Genomic DNA, 18,895 nt, shown 5'->3' with positions numbered 1-18,895 from the left:
TGTGCTTGTCTTACAGTTTCTTGTGGTTGTTGTTTTTGCTGTTCCTTTTGCTGATGCTGCTCTTTTTGCTGTTGTTGATGTAGCAGTTTGTCTTGCTGCTGATGCTCTAGATTTTCAGTTTGCTGTGTTTGCTTCTGTTCCACTTTTTGCTGTTGTTGTGGCTGATTAGTAATTTTTGCATGGGCCTCATACTGTAGCCTGGTAGTTGCTACATTTTGGGAAATTACCTGAACTGATCCTACTGACTGTGTCTGTCCAGTTTGAACTAGATCTTGAGTCAAATCCTGCTCTTGAGTTGGAGTGATCTGTTCTGGAAAAGCTGGTTTCTGAAGCCATGGCCGGTTCTTCATGCCCTGAGCTTTTCTGCTTTGGAGCTCCTGGGAACTTAGAACCTTTTTCTTTACAGCTGGTTCCTGAAGTGGAGTCTGGTCTTTGGATTCTGGTCTTTGTTTAACTTGTTGTTCAACTTGTATATTAATTACCACATGCTGTTGAACTTGTTGCTGTTGTACCTGTTTTTGCTCCTGCTTGGGCTGACTTGGTTGTGGTTGCACTGGGAACATCTCCTGCTGCTGAACTTCTTGCAGAAGATACTCCTGCTTCATTTCTTCCTGTTCTTTCTGTCCCAGTTTAATTTCCACCTGTCTTCTAAGTCCCTCTTGGAGTAGGTCTTGCTGTGGTCCTTGATCTGGAGTCTCTGTTGTCTTTTGTGCAGTGGCCATTGGCCAAGCTTGAAACTGACTTTCTGGTGGTGACTTTCTTCTGGTCTGCTTCACAGCTTCTGCGTAGGTGTATGGCATTGGAGGAGAAGTCATCTTTTCTTCTTTGTAATCTTGTACCACTATCTTTGGCACAAAGGTTTTTGTATGCTTGGTGTCTGACTGTTTCAAATGTTGAGGCACTGCTTTATCTTGAATAAAGACTTTTGAAGGAGGTCCTGCTGGAGGACTTCTGCTTCTGTCTCGTCTGGCACCCAGGCTGCTTAGCATACCAACTGCTTCCTAAAAGTGACATCATGCACCTTAGAAATAAAGTACTTTAAATTATACTGTTTTGTCTGGTCAGAACTTGTCTAACAAGGTTACTTCACAAAAAAAAAACAACTGGCCTGTGACTGAGCAACAGCAGCTCGCACTCGATCCTGCATAGCGGAGGCATGGAGGTAATGGATGGGAGAGCTCTTCTGATTTGTCGATACGATCACCTGCAGGTCTTGCTCCTCTGTGACTACCTGACCTTCGAGCTGTAGACCACGGGAAATAGTGACCTGGAAAATAAAATGTTAGTTTCAAATAATCATAAATGTTTCTTTATGAAAGGATTTAAAAGCCAACACTGCTATGCAGGGATTCATCTCACCCTGGCTTGTGAGGTCTGGACCTGTTTTTGTTGCCGATCGGTGGCCCTCAGCAGGTGGTAGAGCTCCCTGGCTTCAGTCTCCCAATGTAGAAGTTCAGCCAATCGACTGTCCAGCCCAGACACACTGTGTTGCAGCTCTACACAAACCTTTTCTGCCTCAGATAATGTCTGCATAACCTGGTGACAATTAAAGAAAAATAGCAAAGGACAGATAAACTTACTTTGATTTAAAAAAAAGAACAGATGTAATCATTTTAATCTTCATGACCACAATCATAATAGTTCTTTTAAAAGAAGAGAAATCGTTCATACTTCTGGTACTGCAAGCCTCAGTTTCTGTAACTGATCTGCTGGGCATTCTGGGACAGAAGCCAAAGCATCCAGATCCACGTCTTTAATCTTCCTCATTATAAACTGAAGAGCAGAAATTGAGCAATAATTTAGAAAGATTTAATTTGGTCATTTAAATCAAAATAATCGTTAGAGCTGAAAAAGTGCAATGACTTGCTAGTGATGCCGTTGGTCCTACCTGTAATCTTTTCCTGTAGGTGCGTAAAGGACCCGCCATAACATCCAGAGGCTCTTTGAGAATCAGTGTGCCCTCTCTGATCAAAGCTCTGATTTCCTCTGGGTTTACATGGGTAACTTCACTTGGCTCACCAGTGTTTTCCTGGAAAAAACACAAATAAACATGTTAAATAACAAAGATAATTTATTAATAATTCAATGATGTAAACTTTAGTAGCAGAATTTCATAAAGTGCTTGTTTACTGTATGTTAATCTACTGTGGACACAGCACAGTTTGAAGTTTCCATCTCTTTTCACTTATGTTAATTATGACATTGACAACACTTGTTCAACGTGCAACTGTACTCAAAAGAGTATAAGTCCAGCTACTTGCATACAATAGGTAAAGGTGGAGCACTGTTTTTAAACTTTGAGTCACTCCCTAGGAATCATTGTTTCAATAGAACAATCACATTTAAATTCCAAACGCATGAGACATTAGGCTGCCACAATCACTGCTGCCTCTAGTCGCATAATGCCAAATAAAAAGAAGAAACTAGGCCAACACTTTGGAAGAACAAAGCTATACACTCAGATAAAAACACCCTCTGTAAAAAATAAAAGCACAGATAAAAAGTTGATTTTAGAGTGCCATATGGTGGGTACTTTATCAAAAAATAACAATTTTAAGTAAATTCATGTGAGGAAAATATTCTGATTAATTCTCTAACAAAAAAATAGCTTGTGTGATTTAGTCTTCAAACATTTCCAAATTCTTTGTCATAAAGGTGTTTTAGAATCTAAGCACACAAATCGGGTTTTCCTTGATCTTTGACTCACCAAAGTGTTTTTCTTGACAAACTCAGCCCACTGCATGTTGACTTTTCGAAGCTCCTCTGCCAGGCTCCTGCTGGTCTGAGGATCCGTTGACTCAATCAGGAAGTTCCCCACCTCATTCAGGTGGGCCTGACGAGATCCCCACTCAGCCATGGATGCGGAGGTCAGCTTAATAGAAATTTTTGTAAATAAAATGGCAAATACTAAAATATATCATCTATAAGGATAATGTAGATATTATTTTATTTAGATGTTATTATTGCAGACTTTTTACTTGACTTGTTATTCCAAGTCATAACAGACTGATCCCCTATTACAAAGCAAGTTATACTAGCTTGTTTATGACATATTTATTATCGTAGAGCAATACAGTTATAATACTTTAATGAGTTACTCATACCTCAGGTCTGTGGCTGTGTGTTGCAGAGCACTGTTCAAGCCAAGCCTGCAGGGAACTAAGGGAGTCGCTGTACGAGTCCCAGGCAGACAGAACCCGTCCCATTGTGCTTTTCACTGTGGTCACGTCCTCTAAAACAACAGCAGTGTCCTCCTCCAGCTGCTTCACCTGCTGACTGACATGCTGATAATCTGAAGCTATGGAGCAAAGAAATAATATGAAATAAAATAATACACTTTTACTGTAATAGGGAATGAAAAATATTAATATAAATGAAGAAATACAAAATATGTGTTACAGAGTATCACAGTACTTACCAAGGGCAGATTTGCTTGAATATTTTTCAGAAATCTGCTTCAGCTTACGAATAGCCGTTTCCAACATGGAAGGCAGCTCTTGTGTGTTTACGAGTTCCTGAGTTTAAAAAAAATAAATACAAATTAAAATTGTCAGTCAACAGTAACATCCATGCCCTTTACACAGTAGAAGGAACATTTTTGGATAAACTAGTGAAAAAGTTAGAGAAAAACTCTGAATAAAATTCACCACTAGAACCAGAGGGAAAACCCTGAGAAAAAAAATATTTACAATAACCCATTTTGGACATCTTCACTGTATATCACAGACTGTATATACAAGATGGACACACCCAACATGACACATCCATTGGTTTCCAAAGTTCCAATGTCAGGCCTTGAGATGAGAATTTTCACTGATGCTATCTTGACATTTCAAAACCAAACTTGAGACGCCGATGGGCACGTCCCATGTTCAGTAGTTATTTGCGAATCACAAGTCAGGCCTGCGATAAAACACACCCTACCCTAATTTATGAATATAGTACTCATTATGACTTCAAACTACTACTTGAGATCACAACTGAAGTATTTACCGAGGGTGTAGAGCATAGGAGTCAAGGGCCATTTTCCTATGAACCTCCATTGTTTGCAAACACAGAAGGCGCCCCCTGCTGGCCTTTAGATAAAATGCATATTTAAGGCACTTCCTCACTGGCTTCACACCTGGAAGCTTTGCCCGTCTTATATATAGTGTGTCTTGTATATTAAGATACTATGTGCAGAATCTGTTTATCTTAGCTGCATCCTGGTTAGAATTTCTGTTATGTGGCCTTACATAGATATATAGATATTGTCCAAATTTATAATTATACCCCAAGAAAGATTAGTAACTCCAACAACAGAAATGACTGAACTGCTCAGATAAACATATATATACAAAGAAAGAACAAAAAGATGTTAAGACGCATTGACACACCCCCAATTATTAAATTGTGTTTTGAAAATACAAAGACTAAACAAAGATTACTCACATGCCACTCTTGCAGCAACACCCTGACTGCCTCTGAGGAGATATAAGGTCTCTTCCAGACACGAAGCTTGGTCCTGATCTGCCCCAACAGATCCAAAACAGTGTGGCGATGCTCTCTGTACTCTAGCTTGATCCCATGATACTTGGCAGTCACTCTGACGCTGGTAAATCTGATGAAGATGCCAACAGAACTTTAAATAGAAACTAAAAAATAAAACCGCATCAACTTCAGAAAGTAAATTATCACTTTATAAGATGCTTTTCTCAGGTTAAGCAGTGATCTTGATTACATCCAGTCCCAGGTCAGGACAGCACAAGTCCTTCTATGACTTTCAGCTTAAACTAAGAAATTCATTCATATACTCTTCAACAGTATATCCAGTTTGTGCATGCATACATTACACAGGCCACTGGAGAAAGTACCCTCACCTCCTCTTGAGCTCATCCATCTTGTCAGTAGGAATCATCATGTTTCCGTACTCATCTATGTTCTGGAAGGACTGGAAGGTCTTCACGTGCTGTGGCATCTCCTCCAGGCAAGCCTAAAGCAACAACGAGCAGAGACAGCATGCACATATATATTTATATGCTTGCAAACATTTACATTTCACTGTCTACAAAGAGCCTGAGAAACCAGTTTTTGCTAAGATCAGCAACATTGTTTCCCAGTACATCTTAAAGTTGGAAATGATTACTTTGAGCAGTTCGTGCTTCTCCCTCGCTTCATCAGCAGCACGGCCGTGGTCTTGAGGGTTGCCATCTTCCTCAGCCAAAGCCTCCTCTGTTCTCAAAAGCCAGCGGGCTACTGTGTCCAAGGGGGCTGGAAGACTCATATCTAAAGCAACTTTGTACTCACGGAGCTAGATGAACACACAGAGAAAAGGAAGTCACAAGTAAAGTAAATGTCTTCAAATTGCAGTGAACAAATACACAAATATGTACAAATATACAAGCATTTACAGACAAATATAACACATCAGCCGTAATGTAACAGATTAGGGTGTTTAAGAGTCTGTGTTGCTATGGCGCTGTAGTGTTATATTAGTACAGTACAGTATTATGACTATAGATCATATTTAAACATTTATAAGGTTCTCTAGTCTGATTAAAAAATAACAAAAACTAACCTTTTCTGTGAGAGCATCCCACGCCTCTCTAAGAGTCCGTTGCTCGTCGCTCAGTTTTGTGGTTCGTCTCATGGCCGTCAACAAAGGCATGATGGGCCGTCGTTGCTCATTAAAGGACACCAGAAAGGTCTGAAATACCTGAGGGAAGGAAAATACTTTTTTAGTGACAAATTTATAATGTGAAGTCAGTTTATAACGTTAAAGGCTGTGCCAAAATTTAGACGTTTCATAATTTTATTACAATATGATGATGCCAGCCTATTACGGTGTTACTGTGACAGTGTAGGGCACTGTAATGAAAAAAATAAAAAGTGTGTTGTATAACTCTCTCCATCTGATATATTAGATCAGTATGGTTTATTGAAAGTGAAGTTGAATCTCAACTTTGCTCTTGGGCGCTAACAATGAAGGTTAAAGTCAAATGCTTAGGAATGATCAGGACCCTGACCCGATTTTCACCAAAAGAAAATCAGCTCGAGCTGTTATTGGCATCTACAATCACACAAAATTTGAAAATGATTCTTGAAAACTGTGAACACTAGCCTGTGTTCACAGTTTGTTTCGTTTGTTTGTCTGGTAACAAACAGATAAACAAATGAAACTGATAGCATACTCCTTCCCTTCAGGGGGAAAACTAAAGAGAGAGAAAAAAATTTACAACTGCTTAACACTGTTGTGCAAAACAGGATCAGGTTGCTGGGAGGAAGAATTAAAAATGTTTTATTAACCAAATTCAATTTTAAATAAGATCTGTGTTATACAGACAGTGCTTATTGTGCCTGTAATTACATCACAGGCCTGTTAAAATAATACCGGGGCCTCTGAATGTGCCAGACATTTCCCTAATTTGTGCACTGATACTTAAAAATGCAACACATCCTGATGGGCTCTTGCTAGAAACATACATTATATCTTTCTGAGTAGCTTTCTCCTTCTGTGGAGTCCCATCCCTCCAGCAGCTCATCATAGGCCTGAACCAGCCAGCATGTCATTTCCTGCGCCTTACGGTCAGGTGTCGCCTGGAAAGACACAATAAAAATTGAGTGGGTGAAGATGATCAAATGATTCCAGAATTAAGTTTTACGTGATGTAAGCACGCATAATGTGAGCGTAATGTAAAGTAAAAAGCAACACCAATCACCAGACACGTTACAGAAAGCTGAATGATAGCGCTAACTAAGTTGATTTTAAGCAGCGCACATACATAAGTTTGTTTTGGCTCCTTGGTTGTTCTTTGAAAATTCATAAGAATATAGCAACATGTCACTTTGAAGCAGGCCGCCACCTTTACTTCTCACCTCTTCTCCTGTAAAAGCAGATCACCATTCTGTCATGCAGATCCTGTGGTATGTACTGTCTAGGGAACATAGCGTAGTACTGCTAAATTTGAATTGTTTCACTCATATACTCTTAAAGTTTAGTATTTTTAATGCATTTTCAGCTTTCTTTGTGAAATTCCAACAAACTAGTTCACTCATATTCCTGCAATCTCCCACTCCCACAGCAGAATCAAAAAGCAAAACACAAAAGTTAAAAATAGAAAATATCTTAAGATGTCAAATGTCTACAGCAGCTACACTTTAACGTGGTGATATCCTGTCAGAAACCAAAGCTGACAGGTATTTTTATCTGATCTATCGTGAGGCGATTCCAGTACTGCTGCACCACCCCATGAGCGCTTTATTCTTCTCATGGGAGGCAAGAGAAAAACACCCTTGCTGTGGCTTTGGATCCCTTCCCAGAGAACAGGGCAAACTCGTTCAGTGTTGCATGATCAGTCCTGCCTTTAACCACCATGTGATTCGAAGGTAACTTTGGCTCGGAGCAGCTTAGTTTTAAACAGCAGTGGGTTAAGCGTCCTCAGAATAAACAACTCCCCTGACGAGTTGTTACTAGATATAAACATCAGCAATAAAATCCATCGTTACTTGCGGGTACTACAAGGGGATTGTGCAGCTGATTGACATTGTGCAACACAGCAGTGATGAAGCTGATAACTGCAAATCATTTCAAGCATGCAGTATGATCTAAGAAAGAAGACAGAAATCAGTTAAAGCCGTGAGAGGGGTGTGGCACTGTTGGAGGCATGTAATCCCAGGCATGCTGGGAAACACATCCTGCTGAGTTATTTTTATTGATTCACTTATTTTTTTGTGCTAATGTAAATCTTACTCTTTCATTAATTTCCTTCATTGTGATTTTCCCATAGTTTCAACTTGTGTCTTGCAAAAATTAGTACGCATTTATTACGTGTCATTTCCTGGAAAGGTTTGTCATGATGTAAATTAACATTGGTCATTAAATCCATTGTTGTGTGTTTGGAAGGTAAACAGGAGGAAAGGTGAGAAATACAATAAAGAAGGCAGGTTGTGATGATTGGGTGTACCTGGCGGAGAGGTGAAGCAGAAATAGCAGGGGTGTAGTGGATAGGCAGGTTGATAGGAGAAGGACTTTTAGAAGGAGTCAAATATTGTGTCTAAGGAGGAAAAGGGGAAGGGGAAAGGAGAGGAAATAAGAGGAGAGAAGGGAAAAGACAAAAGAGAAGTGGTCTTCTCAAACACATCAAATGCATTTAGCATACAGCTGACCTCAACTGAATGCACACACGATATTTGATTTCAGTGTAAGAAGAACAGAAAGTCTTATTTATTCTTAACAGTTATAACTGCATTACCCATGTGTGTTCTGGCTGATTTACAATAAAGCATGAAATGAAACATGAACAGATATATAACAGTTACAGTCTGTAGCAGCGTTTGAAGGGCATAAGGTGGCAGAGTGGTATCATAGATGAGCAGATGATAGTGTGCCATTCAGAACAATACATTAATTGTTTGAATGGAAAACACACAAGCTGAACAAGGGGAACCAGCCACTGATGACCAGATTACTGTTTGAACATGTCTGTAATTATGTCCACAAATAAGGAAAAAACTTTAACTGCACCGATTATTTTGAACAGCTGCCAAAGAAAAAGAGCACACAAGCCTGATTTAGACTTAGATCTAGGTTTAGATATCTGGGATTAAAAATACCCAGTTTTGTGGAAATAAACACTACATGTATACTTTTACTTATTTGCATTCTATACTTAAAGATAGGTGTAGTTTGGGCTTGCTTTGCGCTGAACTAATGCAGTTATAATGCAATTCAAATATATATTTCAAATATATATAGAGAGTGTATTCTGCACCACTGGTTTAGATTGAGATCAGCATTACCGCATGTTGACTTGGCACACAAAAGTAGGACTAGATTAGTAAAGGAGAAGTCTAAACTCTACCTGAACTGATTCTTAGACTTAAGGAGTACACTAACAACTTTTCTGCAAATGTTTCTGCAGCGTAACCTGATGCCCTGTGTCGAATATAATAAACTCATACAGACCTGCATTTCTTCTTCTGGCTCTGGCAGGTCCCTGGAGTACTGCAGGAACTGAGCCACATAAGTCATGATGGACTTCTCATCGGGGTCCCGAACGTCCACATCTAAATCAACATCAGAGTGCTCCATGATCAGCTCCACATTGCAACACTACTTTGAAATGTTTAGACTAACATCTGAGTGTGCTCTTGAAGCAGGTGGAGTTTAATACTGGAATCTGAGGAATGGAGGTGTAACTCTTCTGTCTTAGAAACATGAAAGTCTGCTAATAAAGTAACAGGCAGAGCAGATGAAACAAATGAGGGTTTTATGTAAGGCTGAAGCAAACAAGCAGCAAGTGAGTCAGCAGACCGTCAGATCATCTTGCCTTTAGGCAAGCTGGGTATGGCTACACTCTGCATGCAGTTGCAAACGTGTAAACAGCAACACATTTTTTGCTGCTAGATATCTATGTGAGAAAAATATTTAATAAATCTGATTATGAAAAGAGTGTTTGTAGCAGGCCAAAAGGAGCAGAGAAATAAGCGAAAAAAGCATAACTTTCCTATAAAACTGATTAAGAAATCCTAAGAAAATGTGCAACACATTGCCAAAGTGTGTGTGTCACTACTGATGATAAAGCCATCATTGAGCAATCAATACTGGATATTTTCCCATACTTGGAGTTCTGGGTTGTTATTTTTAACAAACTTAGAAAATCACAATAATTATAAAATAAAATTTATTTTCATAAGTTTGATTTAAAAAAAAGTAATATATACGTAAAAATACATGTACAAATGCAATTAAACTTTTTTTGTTTAGCAACTTATTACAACTGTTGGGTGTAATGCGTCCCAATGCAATGGATTAATGTAATCACATTACATTTTTCAGTAATGTTGTAATGTGGTGCATAACTGTACTGAATTCAGTAATTACATTATAGCTATGATTGTGTCACCGCCTGTGTTAAAAGGTTCATCAGTTACAGCGTCGGCCAGACTGATTTGCCAGAACAAAACTATCATACATAAACAGCATTTTACTTATATAGTGCCAAATCACAACAACAGTCATTTCAAGGCATTTTATATTGTAAGGTAAAGACCCTACAATAATACCTTCATTGTCAAAAACCCAGAATAATGTTAAAACTGAGCACATGCTGACCCCAGCCAAGAGACCAGACCCTGAATTTCAACAGCTGACAAAGACAGTGATCAGCAGTCAGGCTGCAGCTTCTGTTTCTACAGCAGAATCAGTAAGGTTCCCTTAATGTCTCCCTCGGACTGGGATTCATCTTTGCTTTGTGTTGTCAGTTTTCTGTTTATATTTAAAGAATAAAAGAAAGAACGTTTGTGTGTCTTCATTAGGATTTGTGTTGGTAGCCTATTGGCTTATATGCTGTTTGCTGGTAATTATGTGCAGATTTCAGGTCAATTTACTGACTAAGGCAAAAGTAAAGTAACAAAATAGTTAAAAGTAGTGTAACAAATTACTTTCTCTGGGGAGTAACGTATTTTTATTACTTTTAAGAAAAGTAACGAGTGATAGAAAGTGCTTAAAGACACACAACAAAGCATTGAATGCATAGGGGATGTGCTTGTATAAGTGTGTTCTGTAAGTAGCACTCTTGTCGCCATTTCGTATCTGTTGTCATAAAGTGCATTTTGAACTAATCGAGTTCTGCCCCTCACCATCAGGCTCCAGCAGTCGGGGGATCCTCAGCTCTTTCTCTGCAATACGGAAGGCTTCCTCCAGGTTCTGTTTGTTGCTTCTCGTTCTGGCCTTGGATAGGTCCACCAGGTCAGGCCGCAGAGCATACAGGATAGCCAGGAAAACCACTCCACTCCTCCAGCTAGCCTTGAAGTCTTTTACGTTTACTGAGCAGCCAGCTCTGAAGGAAACAAATTATTTTATTACTACTGTAATAAATGCACTTCATAATGCTTTCATGTCATAAAGTACAGACTGGCACGAGTTCAAGTTCAGCAGTTCAAGTTCAGCAAAGTAACAAAAGATCAAATCTTTGTCAAACAAGAAACAGTAAGATTAAAAGATAAAATGCAACCAAAGATCAGAAAATACATTTTTATACAAGAAATGTGTTCACAAACATTTATTTCATTTAAAAAATACATATTTACGACCTATTTACAATAAAAATGTGTGAAAATTTATTTACATTAATATTATTCATCATCTCCAGTCCTATGTGACTCCTTCTGTCTTAGTCTTTGCGTATGGAACCCACAGTACTGGGTCAAGGAAGACTTTAATGTATAAAATATACATATACAATAAATGTGTTCAGTTTTTTCATGCAGTCTTTATGCTGTTACATAGCCATTGCTCTTTCAAGGCAAAAGCACCAGGATTCTGTAATATTTTAAGCATTTATAAATAAATATAGAGACTGGATATGTAACAAAGAATCATTGTCCCACTCTTCACATAGTAAAGTCCTGATCTGGATTTGGTCTTCAGCCCAGACCCGGAAATGAGTAATAATTCCCAAATGAGGATACATCACTCACACATCATACACTTGGCTCACAGATGACAAGGGGCTATGATCTACCAATATATGTGGCTCTATTGTGTTAGTAGACCTCTCCGCACTGAATCATACTTCTTATTAATCTCTGGCTCAATTCCACGGCATGTCTTTGTCCTGTCTTCCTTCTCTCACCCCAACCGGTCGTGGCAGATGGCCCCGCCCCTCCCTGAGCCTGGTTCTGCTGGAGGTTTCTTCCTGTTAAAAGGGAGTTTTTCCTTCCCACTGTCACCAAAGTGCTTGCTCATAGGGGGTCATATGATTGTTGGGTTTTTCTCTGTGTGTATTATTGTAGGGTCTACCTTACAATATAAAGCGCCTTGAGGCAACTGTTGTTGTGATTTGGCGCTGTATAAATAAAACTGATTTGAATTGAATTACATCAGTGTAACCCATAATTTCACTACGCATGTACGATGACAATAAAGGGCTATTCTATTCTAAAAACACTGCAAAATACATTAAGACACCTGTTTGCCAAATATTACCATTCCCTTGACCAAGCGCTTACTTGTGGCACTGCTCCCGGACCCACAGCAACAGTGCTTTCTTGGCAGAGACTCTAAAACGACGATGTAGTGGTGAGCCTCTGGGAGGAACTGGACTGCTGCTAGCCGAGTGGCTTGAGAAGGTCGAGCGCGTGTCAAGACTGGCCAAAGACTCCATAGAGGACTGACGGGAGTCAAAGGTGAGGGAGCTCGCCAGCTCTTCGATCTAAAATAACCAAACGGCAGTTTGAGTTTTACACGATAGATTTACATTTGGCATTTAGTATGTGGAAATAAAAACTCCTGTGAGCATTAAAGGTAAAGCACAAGATAAAAGAGAAAACATTTGAACAGAAGTCTGACGACCATCTTTATTTTTTTAAAAAGGAAAAAAAACTGGAATAAAAATCATCAAAACCAAAGTAATAAGCAATGCACAACAAAATGGACAACAACAAAAAAGGGGAAGAAAAACAATCTTACATGATACTGAAGAATGATAGTCCATATAAGGCCCAGGATGATGGATGGTTTTCCATCACTAATGTCAGGAATGTGTATGTTAACTAGCTTTATCTGGGGAAAAGGAAAAAAGTTTAGACTTTTTCAAAGATATTAGAATCAAAATCTAAACATGAAAGTGATGAAAAAAAAGTGTTTGTGTAATCTTTAATTTATTTTTGTTCAATACCAACAATACAGTTTTCTGAATAAAGTTGGTGCTAATATTTAGCCCCTTTAAAAGATTGTTTACCGATTTCTTCTTAAGAAAGGAGAGAGCCTTCTCGATGTTGCTCCTGTGCTGAAACATTCCCCTGCCTCTCTCCCGACTCTGGAAACCACAAAAAAGTGAATCACTCAGATCACAAAAGTTCTTAGCTGTTGGTTGGAAAGCATTTCTAAGCATTAAGGTAAAACTGGACTTACGATGTGCAAGCCACTCATCACCTCCAGCAGGTCCAGCAGTTTGGAGCCATCACGGAAATCATTGAACAGATCTACAACCATGCACGGCGGCCTCCTCTGTCACAAATATACATTTTGTTTATGTTATTTTACAGCAAGTTTCTAGCCAAGTATCTTCCAAATCACCTCTTATTCTGACTACAACCTAAGTGAGCAAAATCAACAAATAAAAATTATATTTTTCTAGTATTTTATTTTAGATGCATGAGCTAAATATATATATATGAACAAATACATAAAAACGGTTAATCAGAGAAAGTTATGTATGAAAATATGTTGGTAACACAGAAATCACAGGAATTTGGAAATTATTTCAGGGATGATGCTTCTTAGAAATTATGTAAAATGTTTTCTGATGTAGTACATAAACAAGTTGATGACAAAAATTTACAAAATGGGCAGTGACGTGTGCAGATAACACATATAACTGGTGGAGACCAGTTTTGTAATTTTCCGTGACTTTATAACTTTATAGCATGACGCAGTTTTCGAGGCATTAAAGCCAAACAAATTAGTTAAAGTTTAGAGAAAATACAGCTGTTTGTTGATTTCTCAGAAGCTGACATTTTGAGCATGTGGACGTTTCTCTAGATAATGATGTGTACTGTATTTGCATAGTCATAGTCATGGGCATTATTATTGATAAAATCTTACAGATACACTTAACAGGTTTAATAAAGAAACAATGAATGGCATTAATAGCAAACACTGTACAGTGGATCTGGAAAGTATTCACAGCATTCCACATTTTTTCATGTTCCAGTCTTATTCCAAACTGTAAGAAATTCATTTTTCACCTTGAAATTGTACAGAATACTTCATAGTGACAAAGAGAGTTTGTTTTAAATTCTTGCAAAGGTATTAAAAAGAAAAACCAAAGAAGAGGTTAGATCTGGATTCTTGATGGGGCACTCAAGGTCATTCACAGAGATTCCCAAAGCCACTCCTTTGACATCTTGGCTTATGTGCTTAGGTCGCTGTCCTGTTGGAAGAACTTTTGCCACAGTCTGAGGTCCAGAGTGCTCTGGAGCAGGTTATGAGCTAGGATGTCACATTTCTTCATTCATCTTTCCCTCAACCCTGACTGGGTTTCTAGTTCCTGCTCCAAACAACATCCCAACAGTATGATGGGTCCACCACCATGTTTGACTGTAGGAATGGTATTGGTCAGGTGATGAGTGCTAACTGGTTTCCTCCAGACATGACGTTTGGCATTCAGGCCAGTTAGCTCATTCTTTATTTCATTAGACCAAAGAATTTTGTTTCTCATGGTTTGGTGGTTCCAAACTTGGAGCCCACTGTAATCACCGGAACCTTCAGTGCTGCCGAAATTTTTCTGTATCCTTCCCAGATCTGTGGCTCAATACAATCCTGTCTGGGAGAACTATAGAGAATTCCTTGAACTTCAGGTTGTATTTTGACATGCACTGTCATGCATTCTAAATCATGTCCACTGATTTCATCAACTGCATTTACCACACATGGACTCCAATCAAGTTGTAGAAACATCTGACAGATAATAAGTGGAAGCAGGATGCATCTAAGGTCAATTTAGAGCATCACGGCAAAGCTATGAATACTTATGTACATGCTATAGTTGTTTGTTTGTTTTTTTGCTTTTTTTTAATTGCAAGAATTTTAAGCAAACGTTTTTACTTTGTCATTATGGGGTATTGTGTGTAAAAGGCTTTAACATTAAAAATAAGTGAAGCGCTGTCAGTACGTTCCAGATGTGCAGATCCACATTCTCTGAGAACACTGGCAACACATTTAGGCAAGTGAGATAATGTTATGTTCTAAATTGTGTGACAGTGTTCAGTATGAATGCGATATAACAACACACAATAAACTGTACGACTGTGTTTACTGACAACAATGTCAATAAAAACATCCAGCATTTCATGGATTACTGACTACCTGACAGGCTGCAGTATTTTCCTAGCTACAGTAAACCAGATGATTGATTGAATGTCATACATAATTCTAATTTCCATTCCCAAACCAATGCCCTGTGTCATGTAGATCAAGTCATAATTGACTTGCTAATAACTGACTTTCTATTATGTACTCTGATCCCGGCATAAAAGGTCATTTTTGAATTTCTAGGAGGACACAAAAGCTTCTGCACCAAATATTATTCACACGTGATACACATGTGCATGGTTGTAATGTGAGGTATAATGTGACCAGCCCCAAAAGGATTAATAATTATTTCCACCATTTAGCTTACTGGCAAAGTACCCACCATGCCGGACCTTTGGTTGGGTGGATTAGGTGGGTGTGTTTGGTGGGCCGTCTGTTGCTGTCTGTCTGTGTGCTGTGAACCTTGCTTCTTAATGCTATTTTTGTGTATGCAGCCACCACTCTACTGTCCTCCACTGTGATATTTACAGCTGACCTTCACTATGAAGCAGAAAGAGTCTGTCTCTGCTGAGTCATGTCAGGGGACAGAACTTTTACACAATGCATGTGCTTTGACAGCTTTCCTATAACATCTCGCCTCCTTGAAAGGTTTCAGAAGATGCTTACAGTGGAAGTATAATGATTTGATTTTAGCAACTCTTGGACAACTTTTGTCCATGGTGGATCTATGTCATGAATAAGCTGAAAGTTTACTGAATGCGAGCCATTTTACTGGTACTTGTGCTTTTCTTTCCATGACAGTTGAAGGGTGTAGTATTGACAAGGTCACTTTGCTGTCAGGAATGTGTACTTCATATATTATCCATGCAGTATGGAAAAATATGTCTTTTCAAAGGAAATGCACATAACTAAAACTAGCTGCATGGTACTACGTAAAACACAAATACTAATGTAAAGGAATCATAATCTTTAAAAGTCATTAGTGAGAACAATATTTAGGACTTTTCATGTTTTCTGCTTCTTCTTTTAGTCTGACAAAGCCAATTATGTGAGAGTGACCAATGGACTCACTGTGTATAAAGTTTTGGGAAAACATTTTATGTTTGCATGTTACAGTAGACAAATTCTTCAACACGCTGTAGTAGCTTTATGCATGGTTTCTTTCTATTGTGTGCTTGTATCCAGCACACAGTAAAAAGTAAGTTCATCCTTCACACATACTGTTCCCACATTTAGGCCTCACCTTTGCCAGCTGGGCATTGACCCAGTTGGTGAAGGTCCTCTTCTGAATCTGTTCTTGTTCCACTGTAGGAAAGGAAGAATCACTGCATTAACTTAGACATTTAAACAACAAATCACAAAAGCATCAAATCTTGGGAAAGGGAGTCATAATGCTCCACATGAACTGTTTACACTGAGAGAAAATGAGAGTTGGCACAGTTCCTTGGACTGCTAATATTATGATCAACAGCTAATGTGTTGTGGATTTTTTTTTTGTTAAGAGAGCAAGGGTCAGGTAGAAAGAAAGTTTAAGGCTTTTCAAAAGAAAGTTTTTTGAAAACTCCAGGATCTATATTGTGTTGTTTACTATAGGTTTCTTCAAGCCATGACCACAGGTTTATAGACAGACAGTTAGTTGTTGTCTTGAAGGAGATTAGTCAAATCTGCATAGAAAATAAGTAGGTGCAACGAGAAGCCTATGCTTAGCATCCAACTGGAACTGAAGGACAAGGCATCTTCTCAACTATAATCCTTTAGAGCACTCTCTAAGTCTCACTAATTAACACACTGTATCTCTTTTTTTCCAGTTTGTAACAAGCAAATCAGTGTTACACAAACGCATCATACATAGTTCATGTTGTGGTCAAAAGTTTTCATCACCTCATCATGGACATGAATGTCATGGTAACTTTGAGCTTTTAATGATTTTGTTTGAATTGTTCTTTTTCCATGGTGGAATGACTGTACGTCATTTTAAAAACCATGAATTGTATGCACAAGCTTGAATTTGTTTTGGATTTTCCCCACTGGGTCCACGCAGGATCACAAATGTTCAGATAACCACACTAATAATTGGTTACATTTACGCCTAGACTGCAAACATTTGGTTACTATCAACAAGATTCTGGCATAACTCTGGCTGATTCTTAGCAGAACTGGCATGTTATTTAAAATGGTTGAGTTCCTGATGTGGAACAGGCTTTTAAGCATAGTGCATAAATTTTCAATACAGTTGAGGTTGGGGCTTTCCACTATTCCAGAAGTTGATGGTGCCATTTCTAAACAACTACAAAGAGTTGTTTGTTACACAAGACCCAAACAGTCATCCTCAGGTAAGAGGAAATTAGTTAGGATTTTCAGAAACAACCCAAGAACCACTAAGGCTTAAGCCTGCTATGAAGTGGAAAGTGCTAGAACTTCAGCATCCCTGTGACAGTGAAGGCAAGTTTTATATCACCATGAACTGAGAAGGTGTTGACCAAGAAAGAAAGCCCTGTTTTAAAATCAACACCGTCAAGTTTGACTGAAATTTAGAGCCGCCCAACGGAACAAACCAGAACCAGCCACTACTGGTTCTGGTACATTGCACACAATCAATTGCATGATGACAGGCCTACCTCCAAAGTCTTTTGCTTCACCTCAAATCAATAGCGAAACAGTTGAAGCTTGAAGACAACTGGGAGCTCCAGCAGGACATTGATTGCAAAAACACATCAGAACTGGTTTTGGAATGGATAAAGCAGGTTAACATTACACTTTTGGAATGGTCCCAACCTTGAACATTTCTGCACTATGCTTGAAAACCTGTTCGATATCAGAAAATCAACCAATTTAAATTAACCCTGCCAATTCTACCAAGAAGAGTGGCCAGATATCTAGCCAGAATTATGCCAGAAGCCTGTTTATGGCTAGCAAGAGGATCTGGTTAAGGTGTAGCTTTCTAGGAGACATTTAACCAAATATTACTTGAGCTGTTTGTATACTCCAGACTCTGTATGTATACAGACTCCTGTGAACCTGTGTGGACTCGACAAAATCCACACAAAATAAATTTAAAGCTGTCATTACAGTCATTAAAGATGTATGCTGCACAATCATTCCACCATGGAAAAGCAGCAGTTCAAAGAAATCAAATTAATCAAAGCATCAAACTTATGATATTCATGCCCATCATGAGTGTATGAAAACATCTGACCACAACTGAAGGTCCCCCATGAAACAACATAACTCTAAAGGGGGGCATAGCAGCCTAAATAGTTTTATCTGAGCCAACCTTGGGGTTTAAACAATCTGCTTTATTCAGCAGAATGAAAAACATTAGCAGTGTGCAATTCATTTAAACAGTAGATTCTAGAAGTGCACCTATTGCGAAATTAACAAGCATTTGCAACTATAAGACTGCTGCATCATAAAAGCTGTTTATTTCTTTAGGGTACACCCAGATTGCTATGGGAAAACTCTGGGCATTATTATAAACACAAGTATTTGGTTTGTGTGTTGCCTGAACAAGCCACAAACCTCGGAAAATGACTCATCACAAAAAGTGTTGCAAAAACATTTGGGGATTCCTAAAAACTTAATCAAGAATCTCACATATACTGTGATCTACGAATACTGAGTAGTATTTACTTTTAATGGAAGAGTATTATATTTTGTATGAATTCCCTTTGTTTTCTTTGTTCTTTTTAAACATACTTTATGATGTTTGTAGTGCAGTTTGTAGGGGTCAACTTTAAAGAAAGGCAGATATGAAATATAGAATTGAGATCAGAGGTCAAATGTGAGATGATATTTGGATGCATAATTACCATGTGATATTTAGAATCCCCATTAACCAGTATCATTTCCAAAATGTGGCCAATAAAAATAAAAGCATTGGAATATTCAGCATAGTTTTAAAGATAAAATACATTTTTTGAAAATGTGACCTTATTTGACCTTGAAGAAGAGCTTAGAGGTCCAAAGTATATATTTTCACCATATTTTATTTCCTATATGCCTATACATATAGGAAATGAAATATGTACAAACAATGGCAGAAAGAAACATTTCAAAGCTAGAATCAATGCACTGACCAGTTCAGCAACACCAAAAGGC

General features: G+C 38.4%; 1 protein-coding gene across 1 annotated transcript in view; it reads right to left on the bottom strand.

The window, feature by feature from the left end:
• Positions 1 to 18,895, bottom strand: part of syne2b (spectrin repeat containing, nuclear envelope 2b) — a 144,122-nt gene that overhangs the window by 118,288 nt on the left and 6,939 nt on the right. Inside the window, exons 2-22 of the mRNA XM_065472070.1 lie at positions 16,041 to 16,102; positions 12,896 to 12,991; positions 12,723 to 12,800; positions 12,452 to 12,544; positions 11,992 to 12,194; positions 10,621 to 10,820; positions 8,945 to 9,045; positions 7,944 to 8,033; positions 6,463 to 6,576; positions 5,558 to 5,695; positions 5,126 to 5,290; positions 4,860 to 4,972; positions 4,432 to 4,600; positions 3,419 to 3,515; positions 3,105 to 3,298; positions 2,708 to 2,872; positions 1,889 to 2,029; positions 1,672 to 1,773; positions 1,360 to 1,536; positions 1,109 to 1,267; positions 228 to 1,001 (exon numbers count right to left, since the gene is read on the bottom strand). Of these exons, the coding sequence (XP_065328142.1) occupies positions 228 to 1,001; positions 1,109 to 1,267; positions 1,360 to 1,536; positions 1,672 to 1,773; positions 1,889 to 2,029; positions 2,708 to 2,872; positions 3,105 to 3,298; positions 3,419 to 3,515; positions 4,432 to 4,600; positions 4,860 to 4,972; positions 5,126 to 5,290; positions 5,558 to 5,695; positions 6,463 to 6,576; positions 7,944 to 8,033; positions 8,945 to 9,045; positions 10,621 to 10,820; positions 11,992 to 12,194; positions 12,452 to 12,544; positions 12,723 to 12,800; positions 12,896 to 12,991; positions 16,041 to 16,102 (3,431 nt within the window). The remainder of the gene's footprint in view (positions 1 to 227; positions 1,002 to 1,108; positions 1,268 to 1,359; positions 1,537 to 1,671; positions 1,774 to 1,888; positions 2,030 to 2,707; positions 2,873 to 3,104; positions 3,299 to 3,418; positions 3,516 to 4,431; positions 4,601 to 4,859; positions 4,973 to 5,125; positions 5,291 to 5,557; positions 5,696 to 6,462; positions 6,577 to 7,943; positions 8,034 to 8,944; positions 9,046 to 10,620; positions 10,821 to 11,991; positions 12,195 to 12,451; positions 12,545 to 12,722; positions 12,801 to 12,895; positions 12,992 to 16,040; positions 16,103 to 18,895) is intronic.

The sequence above is a fragment of the Pelmatolapia mariae genome, linkage group LG16_19, assembly GCF_036321145.2.
Source record: "Pelmatolapia mariae isolate MD_Pm_ZW linkage group LG16_19, Pm_UMD_F_2, whole genome shotgun sequence".
Classification (NCBI taxonomy): domain Eukaryota; kingdom Metazoa; phylum Chordata; class Actinopteri; order Cichliformes; family Cichlidae; genus Pelmatolapia; species Pelmatolapia mariae.
Note: the sequence above shows the minus strand (reverse complement) of the source record. Positions and strands in the feature narration are given on the sequence as shown.